Source organism: Muntiacus reevesi, chromosome 9 (genome assembly GCF_963930625.1).
Source record: "Muntiacus reevesi chromosome 9, mMunRee1.1, whole genome shotgun sequence".
NCBI classification, from domain to species: domain Eukaryota; kingdom Metazoa; phylum Chordata; class Mammalia; order Artiodactyla; family Cervidae; genus Muntiacus; species Muntiacus reevesi.
This window is the reverse complement of record NC_089257.1, coordinates 84655501-84682695: the sequence shown is the minus strand read 5'-3', so window position 1 is coordinate 84682695 and position 27195 is coordinate 84655501. Positions and strand designations below refer to the sequence as shown.

The following is a 27195-nucleotide window of genomic DNA, read 5'->3' as shown; positions in this document are numbered from 1 at the left end:
CCGGGTCCACGCCCCTCCCGGCGTCCGTCTCTGAGTCGCGTCACTTCCGGCCTCGGACAATCCGCATCCGGGTCAGGCAGCACCTCTGGCTGTCGGAGTGTGTGACTGGCGGTAGTGCCGCGCCGTTTGCGTTCTCTCGCCGGTGTGATCCGCCGAAGTGCTTGCAGGCGGGGAGCCCCCGCGGCCTTGCGCTGAGAAGGACGGGCAGGGGACCTGGGAGCGAGCGGCGGCCGGGCTGCGCCGCTCGGGGGCGGGCTGGCGGCTCTGCTCCTTCGCTCGCTGCTGTCTCTGGGAAGCGGGAGCCAGCCCTGAGGAGTCCTCAGCAGGCAACGACCCCCTTCCCCGGCTCGCCTGCCCACCCCGCCGGGGAGGGCGGAAGATGCCGGTGAAGAAGAAGAGAAAATCTCCTGGGGTGGCAGCGGCAGCGGCGGAAGACGGAGGCCTCAAAAAGTGTAAAATCTCCAGGTACCGCCGCCCCCTGCCCTTCAGTCTTTTCTTTTTGCTGCAGGACCGAAAGAGGAGGCGGCCGGCCGGGCCGGGGAGAGGCGAGCCCCCTCAGGTTAACTGGGGTGGCAGGCGCCGGACCGCGTGAGTGTGCCGGGCTCCGCCTCATGTTGGGTTGTGTGCTCAGGCGCCGCTGAGGGACTCTGAGAGTCGCTTCCCGTCCGAGTCTGCGTGCCGGGGCGGGTCGGGGAGACGAGGACCCCTCGTTCCCTAAGCCTCCCCCGCCCTCAGTCCAGACCTGGCAGTGTACAGATCCGTGCAAGGGTCGCTTCTAGAATTTCTCTGTAGACTGTGAAGAAAGGAGCACGAGGAATTTCGTCCTGACTGCTGCTTTGGGAGTCAGAAAGAGAAGCTCCTTGTGCTGGAATTGGCCTCCAGATTTAGTATTTGGAGTGATCTAACCTGGACCATCCCAGCAGGAGCCCCATTTTCTGGAAGCATAGTGCCTCCACCTGCCAAATAAGTGCCTGGCTATAGTGCCTCCGTAGCCAAGTCGCTATGTGCAAAGTTGAAAAGGCCCTGCATGCGTTTTGTTGTTTAGCCATCAGGATGCTGTTAACTCTCAACATAAATATTAATAATTTGAGAGCTATTGTACTCTGCATCTTCTTGGAGAAAAAGAAAGCAATGCAGAGTTGTAGTTGTATAATAGCTCTTTGGTTCCGTTGTAGCATGTCATTAAGGCATTACAGCAACGGTGTATGCTGCAAAAAATCATTGCAATTTACGTGTGAGAAGTGGGTTTTTTTAATCTCCTTATTGGATGTCTTGACTGTCTTACTGGTTGGCACTTAATGTAAGAACTTCAGATGCTACCATTTAAAGTAGCCAGCATTATTAAGAGGAGATAATGATAGAGCTCTCCTTAAAGAGAAATCTGCTTAAAATGTAAGGTAGGTGACCTCTTTAGTCTGCTTCATCTTTTAATAGGTTGGATTTTTCCTCCTCTTACTGTGGTTGGCAGAAGAGCCCGAGGGTATTTGACTATTACTGTGAAAGATACTGCTGTTTTCTTATACCTCTTAATAACTCATACTAGAATTTGACATATACTCCACTAGCTTATATTTGTATGAAGCATGCAAATTAGATTTCTTTTACTTTAACTTGTAGCAATCTTAAATGTATAACATATTAAAATAAATTAAGCACATTAAAACGGCTGAGCCGTTAGTATTCTTAGCACTCAGGTGATACTTTGCTCTATCAACTTATAATTTTAATTTGGCATCCTTATTTTATAATACATTTTTCAAAAACTATTACATAGTTGCAGAAGTTATAGCATTCCTGTCACTGTGGTAGTATAACTGAGCTCCTTGAGAAAAGTTTCTCTGTTAAATTTTAGAGGCCACTTACGAACTTTCTAAATTTTAATTATTTTATGAAAAAGATAGATCCTGGTATTAAACTGCTTTGGCCCAATTATTTGAACTAGTATGATCTATTAGAGTTTTTTTGTGTACTTTTTTTCTTTTTAATCTGTGGAATCTAATTATATCTTTAAGTCCTATAATATCTTTTATCTTTAAAATGTTTGTTTAAGTTTGGTAGATGGTAAATAAACAACTCCTAATATATAATATTCTGAAATGTTGATTCCCTGAGTATCAAAATATACTTTGTAAGGTTCATTTTCAAATTATACACATATAGAATTTCTATGCAAATCAGCAGAATCACTGTAAAGATTTATATTTTCCCAACTACCAGTCTTGCATTGATACCATTAGGTTGAACTTCCGTGTGGTCTTTTGAAATCTGGGAGCAATAATTTTAGTGATATTTTTGGTATTTGATAGTGAGCAAAGTAGCATTTGGGCTTTGTTAGCCAGAGATTTTTATGTATAGATTACTGTTTCAAATTGCATATATTTAACAATTACAGTTTTTCCATATAACACCAACTGTAAAAAAAAAGAAAAGACTTTGGTTTGAATTGAAGTAGTTCATATTGAACTTAGCTTTTCACTAAAAGTTGAGACTTGATAAAATTCTTAGGCATTTGTGTGTTTTCTAAGCTATTGCAGATCCCAACCCCCTGCTAGACTAATAAGTGGAGAGGAACATTTTTCAAGCAAGAAGTGCCTGGCTTGGTTTTATGAGTATGCAGGTAATGAAATTAATATAAGAAGATATCAGTCACATGCTTTAAAGCTTTTTTTTTTTTTTTGATTCATTCATTTAACAAATATTTATTGCAGGCCTGCTATGTGTTAGTGCTGTGTGCTGAGATCCAGGGTCAAGACTGAGGATTATGGTTAGGCTAAGAATTTGGTGCCCTTTCAGGGTGATATTTTTTAAAATATGTAATTCAGTATATGTTTAGTGGGTAGGGTGAAACTCATTTACTGTTAGTAAAATTTGTAAATAGATTCATTATTTTTTATGTCCATTGGCTATAGTAGAGTTGGTATTCTGGAAAACAGTGTGTAGTAGAACATTTTATACTTTATATGGTTCTTGTTTTTCTTTTCAGTTTTCTTTGAAGTTTTTCTGAACCATAAGCCTGTATTTTCTGAAAGTTTTTTTTGTGAAACTTTTGGGAAGACATAGTAAAAGATTTAAAACTCATATATCATTCCGTGACAGTTTTACCCTTTAATACAGTTATTTATTTAGCCATTCACTTCCACTGGAGATGCAATAATAAATAAGAAAGTAAACAGACTGATGTTAGTATAGTATTCTATATGCTATTAATATATTAGGAAGATGCACTGTGAGAGTTCATAGGAGGAGTGTATAACCCAACCTTGAAAGTGTCAGTGAAAATTTCTTGAAGAAGCTAGTTTAACCTGCACTAAATCCTGTAGGTGATGAATGAAAAACTCTAGGTCTAGGATGAGACTAGTCCAGAGGTAGAAGTCAAAAGCCTGGGATGAGGCCAGAGTTAAATATATGAAAAATAAACTTTGTTTCCCATTTATTATTAACTTCTTCATAGCAGTTAAAGGGGAGATTAATTCATATTAAATTTTATACATTTTCCCCATAGAATCATTAGAATGATTTAGTTATTTTTGGAATTATTGATTTTAAATTTGCCCTCACCCCCAACTGTTTCCTTCTTTTACCTGGCTCCCTGGTTGGGGTTTTTGGGTTTTTTCCCCTTTTATCTATCATCCTCAGAGTGTTTGTTTAGAATAAAACACTGTATATGCAGTCATTGTCTTATATTTAGTGATAATAAGGCTTAGATCTCAAGGGAATTTTGAACTTAAGATTTAGTTTTAGGTTATGTATGGAAAAAAGATTTTTGAGAGACAGTAGCTTCACTGTTGGTATCCTCTGAGCAATCTCAACAATATAATTTAAAACTTGTTTAGTAACAGAACAGATTCTTTATAGACCAGAAAAGCTGCTATTACTGGCATCCCAAGACAACCACTAACCCAAATTAAATAGAGGGAATTCATTTTCTTTTGGCCTCCATTTGAAATGTTGACCCAGTATTCAAAATGTCAGTTTTACTGGTATGCATGGTAAGATATAGAATCAAAGGCTGGTCATCTTACTTCACCTATAAAGGGTACTAGATACATAAACTTAATTAGTCTTTTTTTTTTTTCTTTCATGCTTGATTGTTTTACCTCTGATAGGGACTTTCCTAGGTAGCGTAGGATTAGATTTAGTCAACCATTTATTTTCTGTGCCAACACTTTTTAATAGCCAGCAGATTAATTGCTATCTTTATTCTTTATCTGATTTTTTTCTTGTGACCATTCTGCTAAGTAGGTGGTGGTATTCTTGTTTTATAGATGAGAAACAGGCTTAGATCAAGTAATTTGCCCAAGGTAAGATCATACAGTGACAAGAGCCTGGATTCAAACCTCGGTCCTTCTGACCATGTAGCCTATGCTTAACTGCTACTCTCTTGTTTTAAAATTTGTATGCGGCAGCCAATTTTCCTTTTCCAAAAATTAGTAAGTATACTTGAGGTTAACTTATTTTCTGTCATTCATTAAATGATGCATATTTATGGAGCACTTGTATCCATGTGTCAGGCACTGTGCTGAGTCCTGGGAATATAGTGGTGAACAAGTCAGACAAGATCCCTGCCCTTGGGGGACTTGCCTTCTAGTGGGGAAGACACAGTAAATAAGCAAGATAATTACAGATGGTGGAGGATTATAAGTAATGTGGTGTGATACAGGGATAGAAAGTAGAAAGTTGGGATGGACTTTCAAATAAGGTGACTAGGGAAGGCCTCTCTGGAGATTGCTTCAGTCAGAGACCTAAACGATGAGGAGGTGCTAGTTGTTTGTCAGATAGAGTAACTGAGATGCCCTTGTTTAAAATGGAGACAATAATTGTGCCTTCTGAGATAAAACATGTAAAGAAAACATTTAGTACTCTACCTGGTATATAGTTAGAACCCAATAAATGTTAGCTATTATTAAAAGAGTAATAGTACTGCAGCATCAGATTTACTGGTTGTATATTTTTATAATACTGTTCCAAAAAATTAACAGTGTAGCTCCCATGTAGCTTATGTTTAAGATGCTTTGTCATGCTTTGAGCAGATTTTCCACCCCCCTGAGCATTTGCTCTGGCTGGCATTGTTTTAGACCCTGCAGATATAGCTGGGAACTGTATGGTTATTAAACCATCAGAAAATTGATTTTCTTTTAAATTTTAAAAGTGTTTCCTGGAGGAGGAAATGGCAACCCACTCCAGTATTATTTCCTGGAAAATCCCATGAACAGAGAAGCCCGGCGGGCTGCAGTCCATGGGGTCACAAAAGAGTCCAACATGATTGAGCGAAACAACTGCAACAAAATATTTTACCACAAATCTTGTTAATAAGATATTGTAGGTCATAAGTGATGTGTGAAAAGCCTGATAGTTTTTCCCTTTCATAAGACCTCTCATTTTGAGTGATACTTGCACTGGCAGGGATTCAGGAATATATTAGGCCTGTTGTTGAAGAAAGGTGTAGGAAGTGAAAAGGCATTTTAAAGTCTTATAAAGAATCAAAAAAGGGGATGTAATTGCTTAGTCCTAGTAAAGTAGCCAGCTGGTAGAGTGAACTAAATCATTTTCATAGCTTCTTAAATTGAGTAGAAACCCATTTTGTGCCTGAAATAGTTAAATTCTACTCCAGAGGTTTTACCGTGAAAGTAGTTTTATTGGAAGAGTTTGTTTGAAGAAGTATAATTGATGTTATGTGATCTGGGGAAAAGAACATTAGTACAGACTTGGTTTTAGATTTAGATTGTTGTTATTTGTTTTGTGAAAGTCACTTGACATTTACAAAAAGGTCTTACATGTATCTTATATATCTTTATATAACACAATTTAACTTGATTCTTATCACATTTTAATCAGTAGTCTCCCATTTTCTAGGGAGACTATTTTTTATGACAGTAACTGATATTTCTTGATATGACTCTTCAGCTTTCTCTTCTAATTACTGGTGATGGCAGTGTGGAGGGCAAGTTTGCTTTCTTGCTGCATTAGGAAAGTTTAAAATATATTTCAATCATGACTTAAAAAAACTTTGTTTTCTTCCATTCAATTTTTTAACTGGTTTTTATTTTCATCCAAACCACATATAAGAATGCACATTTCGTTATTTTTTTAACACCTTAATTTTGTATGTGTGCTTTTAAAATTACATAATTAACACATTTTCATAAAAAAGCCTACAAATGTATATTAGGAAGTGAAAGTTTCCTATAATTACCACCCCATAACCTTTTAACATTTCACATATAAAAAAGTACAATACTTATTTAGACCAAAGAATTTTTAAAACATTTAGTTTCAGGTTATGTGTTAACATCATCTTAGCAGTCTGGACCTCATCTGAGACAATGAAAGCTTAACTGGTCCCATACTGGGTGGTTACATTTTTCTACCATAGGACATTGGCCCCATGTGGTGCTTATGAACTAATGATGGTGATATAAAATGCCACTTGAGCAGCCTTGGTCTAGTCCATGACATATAAGCTGGAGTATTTTTAGTCCTTAAGAAAGGAAAACAAGTTTCTGTTAGCTACTTTAACATTTGGAGACTGTTTCCTTTCAAAAACCAGGTATGGTAAACATATTTCTATCATATTTAGTTTTAAAATTTATTTTAGTCTTTTAAATTAAGGTATATTAATTTCAGGTATGCAACATAATGATATATGTTTTTATCACAAAATGATTACCACCTGTCACTACATATGGCTACAAATTTTGTTTTCTTGTGATAAGAACTTTTAAGAATTTACTCTCTTGATACTTTCAAATACATGAAATAGTATTATTAACACTATAGTCATCCTGTTCTATGTTATATCCTCAGGACTTACTAAATTTGGAAGTTTGTACACCTTCTCTCATTTTGCCCACCCCTGCCTCTGGCAACCACCAATCACTTCTCTGTATTTGAGTTTGATTGTTTTTGGTAGATTCCCTATACAAGTGAGCTCACGTTGTATTTATCTTTCTCTGACTTGTTTCACTTAGCAAAATGCCCTTGAGGTTCATCCATGTTGTCACAAATTTGTTTTACTCTTATCAAGTCAAAAGATAACATAAAAAATAGGAGAATTGATGTACTGACTAATGTTTAGTGTTACCAAGGGAAAAAATAGGGAAAATGTCCTTAATTTTTGAACTGATAGACATAGCTAATTAAGCATTTATTTCCACATTAAGATTACATAATATTCATGCTTTACTAGGAAAATATCTCATTCTAGAATCTCAATGTAGCCATTTTCTTATATCATTATTGTTATATCTTGAAAGTATTAAATTTTTATGGATATATTTCAGAAGGTTAATGAATGACCATCTGTTTTAGTAAGAAACAGATATTCTCTGTTTACTGTCTTGATTTGTGGGTTGGTACTGGCATATTCTAGTAGAATGAGCAGCTGAAACCTTCCTGTGCTTCTTTATATTGATGCGTTGTCAAAAAATTTCTTCAGAGGAAGCTCTCAGTAAATGTATTTTTAAGGATAGATTCAAGTGATTGTACAACCTAGTGATTAATGTTTGTTTGTATGTCCTTAATTATATTTTATAATGTGTTCAGAGAGGATTTCAAAGTTAAAAAAAATTTAATCTGTACTACAAATATTCATGCTCTATCAAAGGTATGTCAAAATTCAGTCAGTTATTCACAAAAAAAGTTATATATTCATAAATTCCTTTAACACAGTGGCTTCTGTTTTATGTTGATATAAAGTTATAACAATAAAATATATAAATTATTTTTGTCTTTGAAGGTCCTGATGAAGTTGTAGGGCCAGAAGGAATGGAAAAATTTTGTGAAGACATTGGTGTTGAACCTGAAAATGTATGTTTTATTTTTAAGTAGAATGGAATGCAAGTGGGATATAGCATATTCATAAATTTCTAAAAATTGGAACAGTTTAATCTTATAAGAAGATTTTGTTTCTTCATGAATATTGCAAATTTTCATTTAAGTTTTTTTTAAGTGAATTTAACTTGGGCATGTATTATCTTTCTTGATACAAATGTCTTTTGTAATAGAGTAAGAGAGATTCTACCTTCAGAAACTGTTAGAATATTTTGCTTTTAAGAAATTGACCCATCTAAATTTCTTTACAGTTATTAATTCCAGAGATTGTACGCTTTAATAGTTGAAGGATGGAAATAGTTGTATAAAATTGCTCTCCGTGATAAATATAGACATGATAATCTCTGTGCTGACTTCTCCCCTATCCTTTATGTTCTGTTCTTTCCAGATTATTATGTTAGTTTTAGCGTGGAAATTGGAGGCTGAAAGCATGGGATTTTTTACCAAGGAAGAATGGTTAAAGGGGATGACTTCATTACAGTAAGAAATTTTTTTAAAAAACAAATTTGATGGCCTATTTGAAAATCTTAATTGATATTTTGTGCTTCGTAATTTCAGGAGTAAGGCTTCACCTTAATCTATAACAATCAGTTCAGGATTGAAAAAAATTATATTACGGTCTTTGGCAAATGAACAGTTACTCCACTTTTCATATTTTCTAAGAAAGAATCTTTTAAGAACAGTTCTGTTAAAACCCACCTATTCTCCTGATGCATTAATTAGAGCTTTATGATAGAAGTTATTTACTCATGGAATGTTTGAGCAATGAGGGACTTCCTTCTCAGAATATAGAATTTTACTACGTGAGTAGTTTGTTCTTCGGCAGTTCTGAGCTCTGGGGCCTCCTCTCTTCAGTTTTATACAACTTAAAAAAGAAATTTGAAAAAAAAAAAAAAAGAAATTTGAAGTGAGTTACATGACAGTTTTAAAGAGTAAAAGTAAAAATACTGTTTGGCATTAAATGTGCAACATTTAGCCATTTTATAGTTGTATACTTTCAGATTGTTTGCTGCTTTTGAACACTTTTCTAAGTTACAAAATTGCTTCTTTATAAAAATAATTAGATTTTGGCTTTCCAGAGTAAAGTGTGCTTAGTTTCAATTGGTAATTGTGTGTTAATTTTATATTATGTCATATTCCTGATGTTCATCCAGGAAGTAATTAATAATCAACATTCTAAAATAGAGCAGGCATGAATTTATAATATTTTTGGAGCCCCAAACTGGAGGGTAATTAGTTTTCTGTTGTATGTTTTTAATTAACACATGTTAACTGTTCTTTACTCCTTGTTTGCCTATCCTTAACTTTCAGAATACCTGTTTTTTCAAGTGTATTTGTTCATATGAAACTTAAATATTTTTGAATTTTCAGTGTCTAATGTTTTCTAATTCTCCTTTTAAACCAGCATTAACATTTAGATATTTTATGTGTGTATACACACACACACAGATATAAAGAAAAGAGAATACAAAGTCAACTCTCTCTTTTATTATTTATGGATGAGATGAGGAGTCTAAAATTCAGAGAGGTGAAGAAAATTTTTGCCAAAGTTTACATAGTTCCTATGTAACTAAGAATAGCAGAGCTAGAATTTTAATTTCCTGATTACCAATCTAGCATACTGTACTTCCTATTGTGTCATCCCTTGTATTTTCCTTTGTTAGCACTCTTCATAAAGTAGAAGGCCATTATTAGCTTTTAAAATCATAGTGTTTATAACCAAGACCACAAATTCTGCCTTTCATCTAGGTGTCATAACATGCCAGATTAAAATAATGTTGCTTCTGAAATTCTTTGAACTGTTTCCCACCATTTAATTAATTTTTTAGAGAAAGATAAAATATACAGTAGTATGCAAAGAATATAAAGAATTTTATACAGCTCAGTCTGTTTTATTTAAACCTGTATTGGTTGTCACATAGCTTGTTAATTGTGAGACCTTTTATTTGGCATTACAGTTGCGTTTTGTACTGTTCCTGCTGCTGCTTTTGTCCTGCATTTTTCAATATCTCAGCTAACAAGTGTTTGCATATTTTTAAACCAAAAGTTTCTAATTGCTTTTGAATAACTTGATATTATATAAGGAGCCTCTGTATAACATATAAACAAAAATGTTTCTAGTGTTTACATATGGCTTTAGGTATATGCTAGGAAAATTGATGAACCCATGAACATATTGATTATTAGCTAATCTTTCCAGTAGGAAGTTCACAGACTTTACATAATAAAAGTAATACTTAGCACTTAAAATTGACTCAGAGGTTTTTGTTTCACTCATGTATTATCCCCTACCCATTTGCCTAGAAGGAAATGGCAACCCACTCCAGTGTTCTTGCCTAGAAAATCCCATGGATGGAGGAGCCTGGTAGGCTACAGTCAAAGAGTTGGACATGACTGAGTGACTTCACTTCACTCCACTATAGTGTAGAGCCTTGAAGTTACTAAAATTAGGCAAGCATTCTTGACTGGGAAAACAAGTTCTTTTCCTCTGATGATCTAAATTGCTGTGTGATGTACAAAGTATCTTTTCTTAGTTGGCTAAGTCTTATTATCTCCTGAATATTCTTATAAGGAACTTGTATAAAATAGTTTACAAAGTAAACCAAAAGAGACAGAGCTCTTAGTTTTTTAAGAAAATGTATAGTTTTCTAGTATACTTGGTTTTATATAAAGTATAAAATTTCACAGACTTGGTTTTTTTTATAGTTGTTTATATTTTTAGAATTTAATTTAACCTGAATGTAGTTATTTGATGATTCCTGAACCACTTTAATGTAATCAGCTGTTTCAAATTAATTAATTTTAACCCTTAGAAAACTTGAGTAGAGCTCTGCTAAAGAATAGAAAGAGTCTGGTAGTTAAGACATACATTATGGTCAAGAATAGTAGAATATCATAACCATGGTTGATTAAAATCTGTAATTGTGTAGTACTTAACTGTTTTCAGAATACTTTTTTGAAAACATTTATTTTAAAGCTGTGATTCATATAGACTTTCCATAACTGAATTGTCATTTTCTGTGTGAAAGAATTTATGGGTATGAATTTGTACATAATTGGAGTAGAATGGTCATTTTGTAAGTTTTGGGGATGTGACTGCCATATCCTTTCCAGATATTTTGCTCTATTTTGTTTTCATTGTTGTTTATTAATAGTCAGATTTCCCTTTAAGTCAGATTTAATTTAATAGATACTTACCCTTATTTTATCTAAGATACTGTGCTGCCTACTGGTGATCACAGTGAGGCACGGGACACAGATTTTACCCCTTAGTTACATTCTAGCAGGGCAGGTATATTTATGTAAATATAAATCCCCAGTGACTCAGCGATAAAGAATGTGCCTGCAATGCAGGAGAAGTGCGCTCCATCCCTGGGTCAGGAAGGCCCCCTGGAGAAGGAAGTGGCAACCCACTCCAATATTCTTGCCTGGGAAACCCCATGGGCAGAGGAGCCTGGGGCTACAGTCCACGGAGTCTCTGAAGAGTCGGATATGACTGAGAAACAAACCATAGATCCATGTGGGATGGGACAGGTGCTGAGTAAAAGTAACAGATACTGTGAAAGCGCAGCTGCTAAGGGGATCAATTTCCACTGAGTAGACAGGCAAGTCTTCACTAGAGGTGTGGCATTTGAACTAGACCTTGAACAATGATTAGGATTTTGATGGTTGAGGATATAGGAAAATGTTTCAAGAGAAAACTGTGAGCAGAGCCTTGAGAAGGAAAAACATATGTCTGGTTTGCTGGAATCAAAAGGTACATAAAAGAAATTGACAGCAGTTTTAAACTCCAGATAGTTGAGATAATGGCTGCATTATGCCGGACTTTGACTAATATATTGAGAGAGTTTAAACCATATGTTTTAGCTTGGGAAGCCACCAGGTTTTTGAGCACAGGAATTATCAAAGATCTGGGGGATGATTTCAGTAGAGTTGATTTTTCTTTTTAAAAAAAAAATGTTTTAAAATCATAGACTCTTGAAAATCTTAGGAAAACTGTGACCCTTATCCCCTTTAAAATGCACATATGTTGCTACACACAAAATGTTGTATATGGATCTTCTTCCTTGCATCTATAGAGGCAAGATTCCAAGGATACTTGAAAATTTTATTCTGCCATACTTACTGGAGCAAAGGACTTTTCTCATATGTACCAGCTGAAAGTTTGTTGTTGGAGCAGAGATGAATTACCATGCTGTTAGAGAAAATTGTAGGCATAGATCTTTGAAAAGAGTGTACTTGATTATGATCATGAAAAAAGAGGGGAAAGAATAGCATCTGACGAGAATGGTAGTACCCCAAGCTGTCTTCCAGTAGACTACAAATTGTATACCTTCTGGTCTCCATCTTGAGTCCCGTACTTTGAAGAGTAAAGGCTTGACAGACTTTGCTTTCTTAAAGGAGAGAGGAATGGGGAACATTTGTATAAGTTTTTTTGGTGAGAGTAGAAGAGTTGAGTAGATTGTATGCTATACTGTGTGTGGCATATGATTTATCATTCACTTAGCATTTGGGGCCCAAGTACCAGTTATCGTTGGCGTGGTTCTTCCCCTCTGCTCTCCCGCAGAGTCACCATGACTGTTTCAGAATGTCCCCTATCCACATTTCCAAATGCCTCCAGAGGTGGATTTTTTTGTATTGTTGTGGTCAATAGACCTGATTCAGAGAGTGTTCTAAATCCATAACTTTGTGAATAAAGTTCTTCCTATTATAACATCAGTGTGTCTCAGCATTCTTATTGGGACTTGAAGACAAGGAAGAGAGCCACACTTAGACCTAAATGAAAATTTTCTCTCATTTTAAAGGTCATTAATGAAGCAGAAATTCAAGTCTCTCTTGTTAATAGAATGTTTAACAATATTCAGGAAATTAATCCCCAAGCCTTTATGTTGAAATTTAAACCCATTTCTATTCATTCTAACAGCAGTGGCTTTGAAGATTGTTATTGTATTGTGCTAGTGTTCCCTGAAAACTATAATTTTATTTGATATTCAGAAATAGACTATTCTTATTTTCCATGCTATACTACTTACAGTACGTGGTTCTTTTTAGTTCAGAAGAAATATTCTTTCTACACTTGCTGAGTTAGGAGGTATCAAGATTATTCACTCCTGTGAGTCTATTTTGGGGCTAGATTAAATATCAGAATTGTCTGTTAATAACAGCTTGGACGTGTTTACTGGTTTTGATGGGTTCAGCCATGTCTTTATGATGTTCGTGATAAACGTGGAGGTTTGTGTTCTAATTTTTTTCACTTAAGAAGAAGCATTGATTGTCAGTTCTATTAAATTCTTTCTCTGTTGAAGGTGTAGATAAGCCATTTAAGCATGATAGTTTGGAGAAAGCCACCCATGTGAAGATGATTTTTAAGCCATTTTACTCAGCCTGTCAAACTGAGAATTGTGTTACACATTTAATATATGATTCTCATTAATAATCTTATGGCTGTCTCATTGTTTTTGTGGTTTTAAAATGAGAAAACAGACTGGAAAAGATTAAGTAACTTGCCTAAAGCCACATGGCTGGAAGTGGAAAAATTGGAATTTCAATTCTCTGTTTGACTTGAAACTGTTCTTTATATTATTGAGGTCTCATCCTAAGTAATATTGTTACTTTGTGTATCTCCCTGGAGAAGAATATGGCAACTCATTCCAGTGTTCTTACCTGGAAATTGCATGGGCAGAGGATCTTGGTGGGCTCCCTACCATTCATGGGATCACAGAGTTGGACATGACCGAGCAACTGAGCACACACAACTATGGAATGTAAAATATTTGGAAAGGCTTGTAATCTTTTAGTTTATCTCCTAGAGAGAGTTGTCAGTCACTGCTTACACACTTAATTCTGTTTGAACTATAGTTTTCCACTAACCTTTTCCTAGATGGGAATTTTGAAACCTTTTGTAATACATCATCTACTTTGTGTTTTATTTTTGATATTCATACCTTTATTTAACAGACAGTTTTGGAATGCTGGGGTCTATATGCCAGGCCCTATGTTAATACCATGAGGACGATTTTTGAATTCTGGAGGTATTGAGAGAAAAAGCTTTTGAAGTAGGGAGGTATCCTTTAACTTGTTTTCCCTCCTGAATCTCAAGTCTGTGAAAATGTGAGTCACATCATTAAAAAAAACAAAACACGTGAAAAGCTGCTTGAAGAAGCTCTAAAGATGTAGAAAATGAGGCCCCTACTTATAGGGAGGTCCTGGCAGGAAAGGCAGTACCTGTGACCAGTCACTTCCAGGACTCGGACTTGCGGAACATTCTCAGTTGACAACTCTGGAGATAATGAAGTTTTGAGATGTCCCAGTTTTCAAACACTATTATAATAGCATGTAATCTGATAATTTGTTTCTTTTTGCGTGTTCTTCTGGTAGAAGTTAACTGCATTTTCAACTTTCATTAAAACTTTTTCATATAATGAAGAATGTTTGCACTAGTAGAAGCCATTTCTTGAAATAGTAAATAATGAATTTCTCGTAAATGGTAAGAATAAATTTTTCTTGTTTCTTCTTGAAACATTTTGTGTACTTATTCATATGTAAGGAAATAGGCCCCAGACAAATTAGATGATTAACTTATCCAAACTTTGATTTCCATTTCTGGCAGTTACGGCATCCTAAATATGCAAACAAATAGTTTCCCATATTACACACCTAAATGTTGGTTAAAATAAAAAACTTCTTTTAAAAAACGTACTTGACTATAGAAAAACAAATCAGAGGCCAAAAATTAAGAGAGGTGGTAATTCCATAGAGCTCTATGGAGCTGGCATACCCTGAGGATACCTGCCTGTTCTTAGTCACCTGGGTTAACCTTTTATGCCTGTTGGGAACTGTAGGCAAATTGCAATGAGAATCATAGTAAAACCTCGCACATTTACTTATTGATGCCAAATCTGTCCAATAGATGGAGACTTGATTGCTTGGGCTTGGTTTGACATACACAGTTGGGGACAAAGGGCTTCTAGTTGAGAGAATTCTTAACTAAAAGTGCTTTGGGGGGAGTTCCCTGTTGGTTAGGATTTCAAGACTTTCACTTTCATGGTCCTGGCTGGGTTCACTTGCTGGTTGGGAACTGAGATCCTGCAAGCTGAGAGGCATCGTCAAAAAAAAGCTCTTTGTCATGAGGATGTAGACACTATCCAAAAATGCATTTTAGTATTGTCTCAGGTAATTAGTACTCCCATGTGTTTAGTGGAGGCAGTTCTTCTGTACAGGAAAGCATTTTAAACAGAAGCCTCAATATCTTCAGAGAAAAGTTCAGTGATTGTTAACAATCAGAAATCACTAAACAAGTTGGGAAACATCTTAAACTTCAAAACAAGACTCCTTAAGGCTAGTATTTTGAGTTACTACAATCTCAGTATAAAATAACTACATTAATGTGTATTAAAAAAAGAATGGTATTAGATGATCAGATTTCAGATAATTTCTAAAAGTGAAATATATAAAAGATTTAAAGCTCAGTAGATGAACTAACTGCAAAGGAGATGGTATAAATAAAATGGTGACCTACCATATTTGAGGAAAATAGAAAAGAGTCTAAGAGCTATAGTGGATTAATTTTTTAAATTAGTTTTGAGTGTGTTCTGTGAATTTTGAGTGTGTTCTCTATATTCTATATTTAAGTCCTTCATTGACTATGTGGTTTGAAAATGTTTTCTCCATGTCTGTGTTTTTATTCTCTTACAAGGACTTTTATACAGAATAAAAGTTTTAAATTTTGATGATGTCTGGTTTATTAGTTTTTTCCTTCTTATGTGTTTTAAGTGTCAAGTCTAAGAATTCTTTGCCTAGCCGTAGATCCTGAGGATTTTTCCTTATTTTTTTTTCCTGGAAGTTTTATATTTTTACATTTTACTTTTAAATCAGTAATGCATTTTGAATTGATTTCTATGAAAGGTATGAGACTTAGATTTTTGGTTTATTTATCTATGGATGTCCATTTGCACCACTACCATTTGGTGCAGAAACTCTTTCTCCTATTGAATTGCTTTTACCTTCATCAAAAGCATTTGGGCTTACTTGTGTGGTCTGTTCTGAGTTCCCTGTTGTAGCCTGTTGATCTTTTTCCACGACCACGCAGTCTGCATTACTATAACTGTACTCAGTCTTGAAGTCAGGTAGACTGATTCATCTTTTCTCGAATTTTTTTTTAGCTACTACAGTTTCTTTTAACCTCCTTTTTCTTTCTTGCTCACACTGGGTGGTGTGCGGAATCTTAGTTCTCCGACCAGAGAGTGAAACCTTTGCTGGGAATGGAGTCTTGGCCACTGGACCACCAGGGATGTTCTGCTACTACAGTCTCTTTGCTTTTTCAAAAATTTTAGAATAATCTTACATGTTTACAAAAAAATCTTACTGAGATTCTTGTTAAAGTGCATGTGAATTTGAGAAGAATTGACATCTTTACTCTTTGACTCTTCCAAGATAGATATGTCTCCATTTACTTAGGTGCTTGGTTTCTTTCCTCATTTCTTTGTAAAACATGGATGTCCTGTACATACATGCATTGTAAGAAATAAACCTAAATATTTTGTCTTTATTTTGGTCACTATAAATATTGTATGTTTAATTTTAGCATCTATATGTTCACTATTAATATATAGAAATAGAATTGATTTTTGTATGTCTTGTATCCTATGAACTTGCTGAACACACTTATTCTAATATTTTTGTGTGTGTGTTCTTTGGGTTTTCCACGTGGACAATTGTGTCATATGATTATGATGCAAAATAGGGACAGTTTTATTTCTTTGGTCTGTACATCTTTTATTTCCTTTCCTTGACATATTGCATTGGCTGGAATGTCTACTACTGTGTTGAACAAGTATGGTGATAGTGGACATCCTATTTTGGTTCCCCATGTTAGAGATAAAGATACCAGTTTTTCACCATTAAGTATTGTTGCTGATAGGTTGTTTGTGCTTTTTTTTTTTTTTAATTGAGCAAGTTCTCTATTTCTGTTTTTTTGTGTGAGTTTTAAGGTGTGTAGATATTAAATACTTTAAATACACTTTTTCTGCATTAAATCATATAGTCATGTGCTTTTTCTTTTTTTAGCCCATTAAATATGCTTATGTTGATTTTTTTTGTGAGTACTGAATCAGTAGTGCATACTTGGAATAAATCCTACTTGATCATGGTATATAATTATTTTTATATATTGCTTAATTTCTGCTTGCTAATATTTTGTTAAGGATTCATGAGGGATATTGGTCTATAACTTTATTTTCCTTTTCTTATTTATTGAGTTATAATGAACATAAAATGTTATTTCAGCTTCAGATGTAAAACATAAGGATTCAATATTCATATATGTTATAAAATTAAGGGCTTCCAAGATAGCTTAGTGGGTAAAGAATCCATCTGCAATGCAGGAGACACAGGTGACATGGGTTTGATCCCTGCAATAATATCACCATAATAAGTCATTAACATCCATCAGTATATATAGCTGTAAATTTTTTTCCTTTGTGATGATTTTTTTAATTGTCTTTGATTTTAGGGTAAAGGTAATACTGGCTTTATAAAATGAATTGGAAAGTTTTTGCTTATACTTTATATTTTGAAGGAGGTTGTAGAATTGATCTTCAAAGATGGTGAAATTCTCCAGTAAAACCACCTAAACCTGTATATTTCTTATATAGATGTTTCTAACTTTTGAATTCAGTTTATTTAATAGTTTAATAGTTACATAACTCAAATATTGGTCCATGTCACCTGTTTGTGTTTTTTTTTTTTTTTTTGGCTATGTTGGATCTTTGTTGTGTTGCATGGGGGCTTCTCTTGTTGCAGAGCATGAGCTAAGTCGCCCTGCAGCATGTGGGATCTTAGTTTCCTCACCAGGGATCGAACCCACCTCCTCTACATTGGAAAGTGAATTCTTTAAAAAACAATTTTTTTTTGTTTATTTGTTTATTCATTCATCCAGTTTAGGGCAGTGCTGGATCTTCATTGTTGCAATGACTTCTCTCTAGTTGTGAGGAGCAGGGGCTGCTCTCTAGTTGTGTGTGGACCTCTCACTGCGGTGGCATCTCTTGTTGTAGAGCCCGTGCAGGTGCGGCTCGTGGGCTCAGTAGTTGCGGCTTCCAGGCTCTACTGTTGTGGCGCGTGGGCTTAGTTGCTCTGAGGCATGTGGGATCTTCCTGGATCAGAGATTGAACCCATGTCTCCTGCATTGATGGGTGGATTCTTGACCTCTGAGCCACCAGGGAAGTCTTAGAGAGAGAATTCTTAATCACTGGACCACCAGGGAAGTTTTGAGTTTGTTTCTTCTTTAATTATCAAAGTTATATCCTTTTGATATGTGCAGGTCTAATGATAAACTTTAATTATTTACTTTTCCTACTTGTCATAGGTTTATTCTGGTCTTTTTCAATAATCTAAACTCCTTATTTTGGAATCTAGATAAGATTTCAAAGGCAGGAGCTTAGATTGTTGATTGAGACTGTTTTCTTCTTTAATATTTGTATTTATATTTAGTGCTATAAATTTCCCTTTTAGCACTGTTTTGTATCTCAGAAAATTTATTTGTTTTCATTTTCATTCAGTTCAGTATATTTTTTGGTTTCCATTCCCATGAACTATTTAGGACTTGGCTGTTTAATTTCTAAGTTTTACTTTCTAGTTTGGTCTCTCTGTGGTCGAAGAAAGTATTCTGTGTGATTTCAGTTATTTTATATCTGTCAAGATTTGTTTTATGGTTTAAGATTGAAAAGAAGTATTTTGTTGCCATTGAGTAGAATGTTCTTTTCATGTCCGTTGGATCCTGTTGATTGTTGGTGTTGAATTCTTCTACAGTTTGCTGATGTTCTGTGTTGTTCTGGCAACTGCTGAGAGAGAGAGAGATTGAAATCTAACTAATTGTGAATTTATTTCTCCTTATATTTTGTAGCTCTCGTCTGGTGCACACATTTGGGATTGTTCCGTCTTCTTGGTGGATGACCTTTTGTCATTATGTAATATTCTTCTCTAGTTTGAGAAATTCTTTGCTCTGAAGTCTACATTAGCTGACACTAGTTTAGCCACCTCTCATTTCTTTTAGTTGTTTGTACAGTGTTTCATTTTCTATTCTTTTACTTTCAGCCTGCCTATATTGTTATATTTAAAGTCAGTTTCTTCTGAACAGCAGAGAGTTTAGGGCATTTGTTGCTGTTGTTCCACTATGTCAGTCTCTAATCTTAAAATTGGTATATTTAAAACACTTATATTTGATGTAATTACTGATGTATTAGGGCTTAAGTTTGCCCTGTATTTTACAATTCAAAAATTGTGGTTCTTTTTTTATATATTTCTTTTCTTAGACTTTCAATTTCTTTGCTGATAGTTTCTATCTTTTCATTTGTTTTAATTTGTTCTTGATTGCTTACTGAAGCATTTTTATAACTGCTTTAAATTCTGAGTTGAATAATTCTAAACATCTTCATCATTTCAGTGTTTGCATCTATTGATTGCCCTTTTGCTGTTTGAGATCTTGGTTCTTGCTATGGCAGGCAATTTTTTTTTTTTTTTTAATTGAAACCTGGAAGATTGGAGTATTATTATGTTGTGAAAGTCTGGATCTTATCTGAGGCTTCTGTTTCAGCTCACTTCCTCTAATACCACTTGGGCAGGAGAATTGAGGGCTGTTGCCTCATTAGTTTCAGATTCCCATGGAAAGTGAAGTTCCTCTCTGCATCGTTGTCCTCTGGGGAGGAAGTCCTCATTACTGTCAGCAGAGGTGAGCGGCCTCCACAGATACTTTGTCCCCATTGATGCTGTTGGAGTGACGGCGGTGTTCCTGGGTAAAGCTGAAAGCCCTCACTCGAAATCCTCCTCTGACACCCCCCAAAGTGGAGGAGGAGTGTCTGCTTTTCACTGCCTGGTGGGAGTTCATGTCCCCTTTGTGGTTTCCGCTGACACCGCAGAATTTAAGAGGGCGACCTGCTTGTATCCTATGTTTTGTTTGTTGTTTAGTCCCTAAGTTGTGTCTGACTCTTTTGTGACCCCGTGGCTCCTTTGTCCATGGGATTCTCCAGGCAAGAATACTGGAGTGGGGTGCCATTTCCTTCTCCAGGGGATCTTCCCAATTCAGGGATCCAACCCAAGTCCCCTGCATTGGCAGGAGGATTCTTGACCACTGAGCCCCCAGAGCACCCCCATATCCTGGTGAGGGTGGACCGTTCAGTTCCCCATTCAGCCTTTCCTGGCGTTGGTGGGGGTTGAGCCAGTTTTCTCTTTGGTGTTTGACTGGAGAAGAGTGGTTTGCTTTGTTTTTTTCCCTTAATGATTTCTGTCTTGCCAGATTGCTTTCTTTTGGCTAGAGGGGGAGAGCAGGCTTTTGTATGTTTGTTTATTTTTTGTCTGCCCTCGTTGGCATTTTTGTTTTGCTGACTCCTTCAACTTCAAGCTGGGATAGATGAGGCAAGAAAAAAACCCAGGGAACATGCTACTGTATCATTTCTCAGATTCTTTCAGAGTCTTTTTATGTTTGTTTTGTATATAATGTGTAGGGCTTTTAACTGAATTAACAGGAGAGACGTGAAATAACACTTCATCTTCTTAGAAGCAAGTTGTTTCTCTTATTTTTTCTTAAAGTGAACTTTCTGCCTTCCTTCCCCATCACACTTTACTGCTTTTTGCTGCTTCATTTTAGAAACAGATTCTTTGAAAGCAATTGTCTAGGCTTGTTTTCTCTAGTTTCTCCTCATTCGCTCTTTTAAACCTATTATAGCATGACTTTATCCTTACAGCTCCTCTGAAATCACTCTTGTAAAGGCCTTATTTACAAGTGAATAATCAAACCAGTTAATACTTACAAAGCTTTGAGTGAAAACTAAAATTGTACTTAGAGGGAAGTCTGTAGCATTAAATATTATATTAAAGGGGGGGGGGGGGGAGTCTAAAACCAAATGAACTGGTATCTAATTTAAGAAAAGGATTAACCCAAAGAAAAAAGAAGAAAGGAAATAAAAAGTGTCCAAACCCTGGTAAAGTAGAAAAAAGATACAATTGAGAGAATTAAGAAATTCTGACAAGGTAATCAAGAAGAACAAAGAAAAGGCAAAAATATATAATAATCATGTTAGAAAATAATATTTTAATTGGCATATTTAAATAAAATTATATGTTAAATAAGTAATCAGAAAAGTGTATAAATGACCAAAACTGATTCAAAAAGACATAAAATCTGAATGGTCTAATAACCATTTAAAATGTTGATTTAGTAGTTAAAAGGTTTCCCTTCTCTTAGTAAAAAGGCCCAGGTGGTATTTTAGCTGCGTAGTTTGTTCAAATCTTAAATCCAATGCTAAGTAAACTTTTTTCAGAAAACAGAAGAAAGTGTACCATTTTTCATTTTGGTTTTTTGAGGCTTATGCTATAAGCTTGTTACAAGACTAGCAAAAAGAATGTGAAAGAATAAAATTTACAGCCAGTCTCATTTATGAACAAAGCGAAATATCCAGCAGTCTATAAAACAGGTAACATGACCAAGTTTGGCTTATTCTAAGAATGCAAGCATTAAGCAACACTAGAAATTTATTCAGATATTTACACATTAATAAAACAATGTTACTACACATCACATTGTTGATTTAGAACAGTGAAAGTCTTGGTTAAATCTGAGAATGCTAGGTGTATTGTCATGGGTACTGAAATCAGTTTTGCCTTGAAAACTATTGGTCACAGTGGATGGTACAACTAATTTGATGGTACAACTAATTTGATTGTCAGATGATCTCAGGACAAACTGTGAGTTAGTTCTGATGAGTAATTTTTTGACAAAATATTAGAAGGAACAGCATATCAAGTAGATAAAATAATATGTGCTTAAAGCATAGATATGGTGTTTGGGAATGGTAAGTGAAATATAACTAGAGCACAGTTAAATTTTAAGGATATTGGGCCCTGACTGGAGATGAGATTGGAGATTTGTGCTAATTGTGAAAAGCTCTGTCTGCCTTGTTTCTTGCTAAATAGTGGAGTAAATCAACCCAGGTAAAATCAGAAAACCAGTAATACTTTTGAACATTCCATCTCTTTAGCTCCTTATATTTAGTTAGTCATACCTTTAGAGATAACATCTATTACTTGTTTGCATTCTTTTGTATATGTACCTTATGTAAAGTTAGGTGCTGTCACTGATATACTTTGATTTTTTGTTGACTAAAAATGTAGTAGGAATCTGAGTTTATGACTGAATCACTAATATAATGTATTTCCTCTGGATTACCTACTAAACTTTTAACAGCTATCATGGTTAGTCTCTTTCACCAAGATGGTGCCTGAGAATTTGTGTTAGAGGCCTGATTAATTTTATTTGTTCTGTCATTTTAACTTTATTTGTGGTAAAAGAGCATATCTTAGTATGTTTCTTTCTACCAAATATTTGTGATTTTATTTGCGGTTTTTGCTTGAGTTGTGGGTGTTTTTTTTAAAGAAAAGTTATTGGAGTGACCTTTCATAGATTGCCAGGTTTTCTTTTCCCTTTTTCATGTATTGGTAGATAGAAGGCAACATTTATTCTAAATTTGTGAATTAGAGAATTTAAACCTAAACTAACTTCATGAATGTGCTCACTTATTTATTTATTTATTTTTTATTTTCTAACCCCCAAAGATACTTTTAATTTTCTTAATTATATAACATTTGATTTTTTAATTTAAGGTGTGACTGCACAGAAAAGTTACAGAACAAATTTGACTTTTTGCGCTCACAGTTGAATGATATTTCTTCGTTTAAGAATATTTACAGATATGCCTTTGATTTTGCAAGGGTAAGTGGGATTTCCATGTTTGCAGTTTTAATATATTTTTTATTATCTTGAAACCACACTTAGGAAAACTTTTTTATCTTTTGTTTTAGGATAAAGATCAGAGAAGCCTTGATATTGATACTGCTAAGTCTATGTTAGCTCTTCTCCTTGGGAGGACATGGCCACTGTTTTCCGTATTTTACCAGTACCTAGAGGTATGTATATGTTTTTATTTTTAAAATAATATGTAAAAACTTAAGCTGATTGAAGAACATACCTTTAAATGAATAAAAACAAAAAAACTTGTAATACTGTAGCTTTTTAAAAAATATGTATAAGTGGTTGAAAATTTGTTTAAATGTATACCTATCTGCTCTCATTTAGACATGAGTTCATGTTCATTAATATATTTTGTGCATAAGGTGTGTGTATTCCCTTCCTCACAGCTCTTCTCCCTTCAAAAAAAAAAACAAAGATAAATCTTCAAAAAATATATTTTAGCACAAATGCCCTTAATGTAAAATTAGTTTCTTGGGACTTTTCAGGAGAGAATTGATGTTAGTGTACAAATTTCAAGCTTCTAAATCAAATTTCTTTCTATATACAAGATATTTGACTGAAAAAATCAATTTAAGAGAACTGATTTTAGTATTAAAGCTTAGGCTCAATGTAAAGAATTAGAATAAACTTGTAATATGTTGTTGTTCAGTTGCTCAGTCATGTCTGACTCTTTGCAACCCCATGGACGGCAACATGCCAGGCTTCTTTGTCCTTCACCATCTCCCGGAACTTGCTCAATCTCATGTCCATGTGATGCCATCCAACCATCACATTCTCTGTTGTCCCCTTCTCCTCCTACCTTCAGTTTTTCCCAGCATCAGGGTCTTTTCCAGTGGGTTGGTTCTTCCCATCAAGAGGCCAGAGTATTGGAGCTTCAGCTTCAGCATCAATCCTTCCCATGAATATTCGGGGTTGATTTCCTTTAGGATTGACTGGTTGGATCTCCTTGCAGCCCAAAGGACTCTCAAGATGCTTCTCCAACACCACAGTTAGAAAGTTTAATATTTTATGTCCCCAAATATGAGAATGTACTTAGATATAGTGATTACTGAGAAATGTATGCTGAATTTATAAAGGAAGTATTTATTGTTTTAGAAGAAAGGCTTGTACCTGTTGTTCAAGATGATTCTAAGAAGATACTGTCCTTTTTTTCCATTTCTTGCTTTGATAGTGTTTTTTTGCTTTTGCAGTTTTGTCTTATTTTGGTGTACTTCTTTCCATTTCTTGAATATAGATGCTTTTGCTTTGAAAATAATTTCTCATGAAGCTGATTGTTTATCATAGCAAGTTCCCCAGATTAGTTTTGTTTAAAGCTTGTGATAAGAGACAGTAGTATGAAAAGGTCTTATGTGCACACTTAAATCTTTTAGCCTAATAAAAGTAGATTGGTTGGTGGACATTACCTATCTTCCTCATATTAGTAATTTGGAGACAGAGATAAATATCATTCCTTGTAAAAATATTCCCGTGTAAAGGTTGCTGAGAGAACTAAATATTTTCAAATGTTTGTTGTGTGGAGGGTGTTTAACATACATTATCTTTTTAAACCTTTATAACACCATTTTGAATTATGTTTTATTTCCACTTAGCCAATGAGTAACTTTCCCAAGTTCATTCAATTAAGTAACAGAAGTAAGATTTGAAACCAAGCCTGAAAAATGCCAACTTCAAATGTGGCTAAACAGTAAACCTTGTGTAAAGAAACAATTTAATGAGAAGCAGCAGGAGGGAGTTTACTGTGTATAAGAAACATTATATAGCTTGATCTCACTGGTGATTACACAGCATTGTAATCATTGGTAAACATTTATTGAGTTTTACCCTTTTTGTTAGGGCCATTGATGCTGTGTTATTCCTCAGAAATTAAAAAAAAAAGAAGGAAAAAATAAATTTGAAGATGTTAACATCTAAATGACCCTGAAAATTCTCTTAGAAACACAAATAATTAAAAGAGGAATAACTGTTTTTAAGGAAAGACTAAATCACAACAAAATCACAACTATGTTTATTGAAGTCAAATCCTAATAGATATTGCTTGTTCTGTAATCCAAATGTTTATATCATTTTCTACAGCAATCAAAGTATCGCGTTATGAACAAAGATCAGTGGTACAATGTGTTAGAATTCAGCAGAACAGTCCATGCTGATCTTAGTAACTATGATGAAGATGGTGCTTGTAAGTATATAATGCAGTGTTTTCCTATGAAAATATAGTTCTTAAAACTATTAAGTGAGAACATGGATTTGTGTATCATTACCGTAAAGAGTTTAAACTTCCTAACAGATCTTCTTGTTTTAATTGTGTGGTAAGTGTGGGGGAGGCAGGTATAGAAGGTAGAGAACTTAGATTGAGCACCATTATAAAATCTGTGCTGATAATTGAAATATTTTCAGTTACTTGGTAGCAGAGCACTATAGCTAAATTTATGATTTCTGCAGCTAAAAGCTAAAATTCTGCTTTTTTCCTGTCTTTCCTGGCATTTTACTATGTAAGAAAAGTACAGTCATGATTTTAAAAATAGGAAAGCAAAACAGCTATAGTAGCAAAAGCTTTAAATTTAATATCATAATATCCATTCACAGTATGGCAAATAATGTCAAAGTAACTTCCATCAGAAATTATTGAGTAAACAGTAAATAAACTATTTATGATTTTTGAATTGGTTGAATTAAAATATCTGTCAGCCCCCTTCAGTGGAAAACCCAGGATGCCATAGAATAGGTGTTGGAAGTAATGATGAATTATTTAGATAAGCTAAATGAATTTTCTAGAGCTGTAAGTTTTTCATTCCCATCACAGGTTTGGCTGCATGTGCTGTTTTCATGTTGCAAAGCATTATATAGAAAAGATTGTGATTGTTGTTTAGTTGCTAAGTTATGTTGAACTCTTTTGCGACCCCATGGACTATAGCTCTCCAGACTCTGTCCATGGAATTTCCCAGGCAAGAATCCTGGAGTAGGTTGCCATTTCCTTCTCCAAGAGATCTTCCCAACCTAGGGCTTGAACCCAGGTCTCCTGCATTGGCAGGCAGATTCTTTACCACTGAGGCACCAGGGAAGCCCACACAGAAAAGATACCTTCCTATAAATGTAAACTGAGGTTAATGGACTTTTGTGACACTGAAGAAACAAAATACTGAAGAAAGGATAACTTTCTTTCTTTCTGTATATATTGTGTCTTCCATTTACAAAATAGGGTAAAATTTAATATTTTTATAAATAATACCTTACAGCAGTAAACTGGCAGTTCAAGGACTGTCTGACCTGTAGATGTATATTTTCATGTGCATTTGAGTCAACGTTTTAACTGAGAGGTTTTGAATAAAAATATAGCTTCTAGATTTGTTTGAAAAGTTAGAAAATCTGACAGAACTCTTCCTGTGTTCTTCTATAGGAATTAGGTTGGAACCAGTTAGTGGCTTGTGTTGGACTTGCTTTCTGGTATGCTGGTCCACAGTATGACAACATCTAGGTTTCTTTTCAGTTGTCATTGATTATTGTGCTAGTCTCCTGGTTTTCTTACAGTAGAGAAATATCCATTAAAAGCAAGAGAAAAAGTGAGATCACCAGAGGGTTTTAAGAAGAATAGGGCAAGCATATTGCTTTATGGCAATGAGTTTTCCCTACATTTCCAAACAATAAACAGTGAGCTTGTTTAAATTGCCTCTCTGACTTATGTAAGTAAATAAATTTGAACTCCCTGCATTATAAAAATATCTTTTTACAGTAGTTCTTAAGGCAGGTGTTGATAGTTATTAGGTACTTGCTTTGTGTTCAGATTTATAGTAGGTTCTGTACCTGGAACAGTATATAGCCACACCTTCAGTAAACTTACACACTTCTTGGTGAGGTAACAGAAATATTACATTAAACACTTTTCAGATTGTTTAATAATTAATTGGTAGAAAACCATGGGCAGTTAGAAAAAGGGAGAAGTTAATATTGACTGAGTTATCGGAGAGTTCATGAAACACTTAAATCCTGAGAATGTGGTTTCTACAAATATCCATTGTGGAAAACCCCTTATGTTTTTAAAAAACAAAAGCCAAGAAAGCACCTATTAAGTAGAAGGGAGTCTGGGAGGAAAACACCTAAATAAAGAAGGGAAGGGTCAGTTTCCTATTGTCACCATAGCGTTTGTGGTGAGTTTGTTTTATATAGTTTAAGAGATAAGTTCACTGAATTCTAACAAAAATTGTTTCTTTTATTTCTAGGGCCTGTTCTTCTTGATGAATTTGTTGAGTGGCATAAAGTTCGTCAAGCATCATAGCAAGAAGTATTGTGAAGAAAATGCAAACCTTTTGATCCTGACGTGTGTACAGGCTAATGAGATGAGGGGAAAAAAAAACCTAAGGGGTGCATTTTCATTCATATGAAAGACTTCTCATAGTACTTTTTTTTTCCTTTTTTTTTTAAAGGAAGTTTTCTTGTTATATGTTATGGGCATTGAGCCACACCTCTTCTGAGACTGAATATTGAAGTTTTTGTTTTGAGTTATGTTTATAACATTTATTTCAGAACAATAAAGATTCAGATTTGTGACAAAGGCCTTAAGTGAAGATGTC

General features: G+C 34.9%; 1 protein-coding gene across 4 annotated transcripts; it reads left to right on the top strand.

Annotated features, from left to right (window-relative positions):
• Nucleotides 1-74: 74 nt before the first annotated feature.
• DCUN1D5 (defective in cullin neddylation 1 domain containing 5) lies at nucleotides 75-27195 on the top strand. Of its 4 annotated transcripts, XM_065943921.1 has the most exons (8): nucleotides 75-465; nucleotides 2526-2617; nucleotides 7736-7806; nucleotides 8219-8310; nucleotides 22483-22591; nucleotides 22681-22785; nucleotides 24704-24806; nucleotides 26845-27195. In XM_065943921.1, the coding sequence occupies exons 1-8, from the start codon at nucleotides 380-382 to the stop codon at nucleotides 26898-26900; spliced, it is 714 nt and encodes a 237-aa protein (XP_065799993.1). In that variant the 5' UTR covers nucleotides 75-379; the 3' UTR covers nucleotides 26901-27195. The 4 variants fall into 4 exon arrangements, with proteins under 4 accessions (XP_065799993.1, XP_065799994.1, XP_065799995.1 ...); XM_065943922.1 differs by lacking the exon at nucleotides 2526-2617; XM_065943925.1 differs by lacking the exons at nucleotides 2526-2617; nucleotides 8219-8310 and having other exon boundaries at nucleotides 421-465.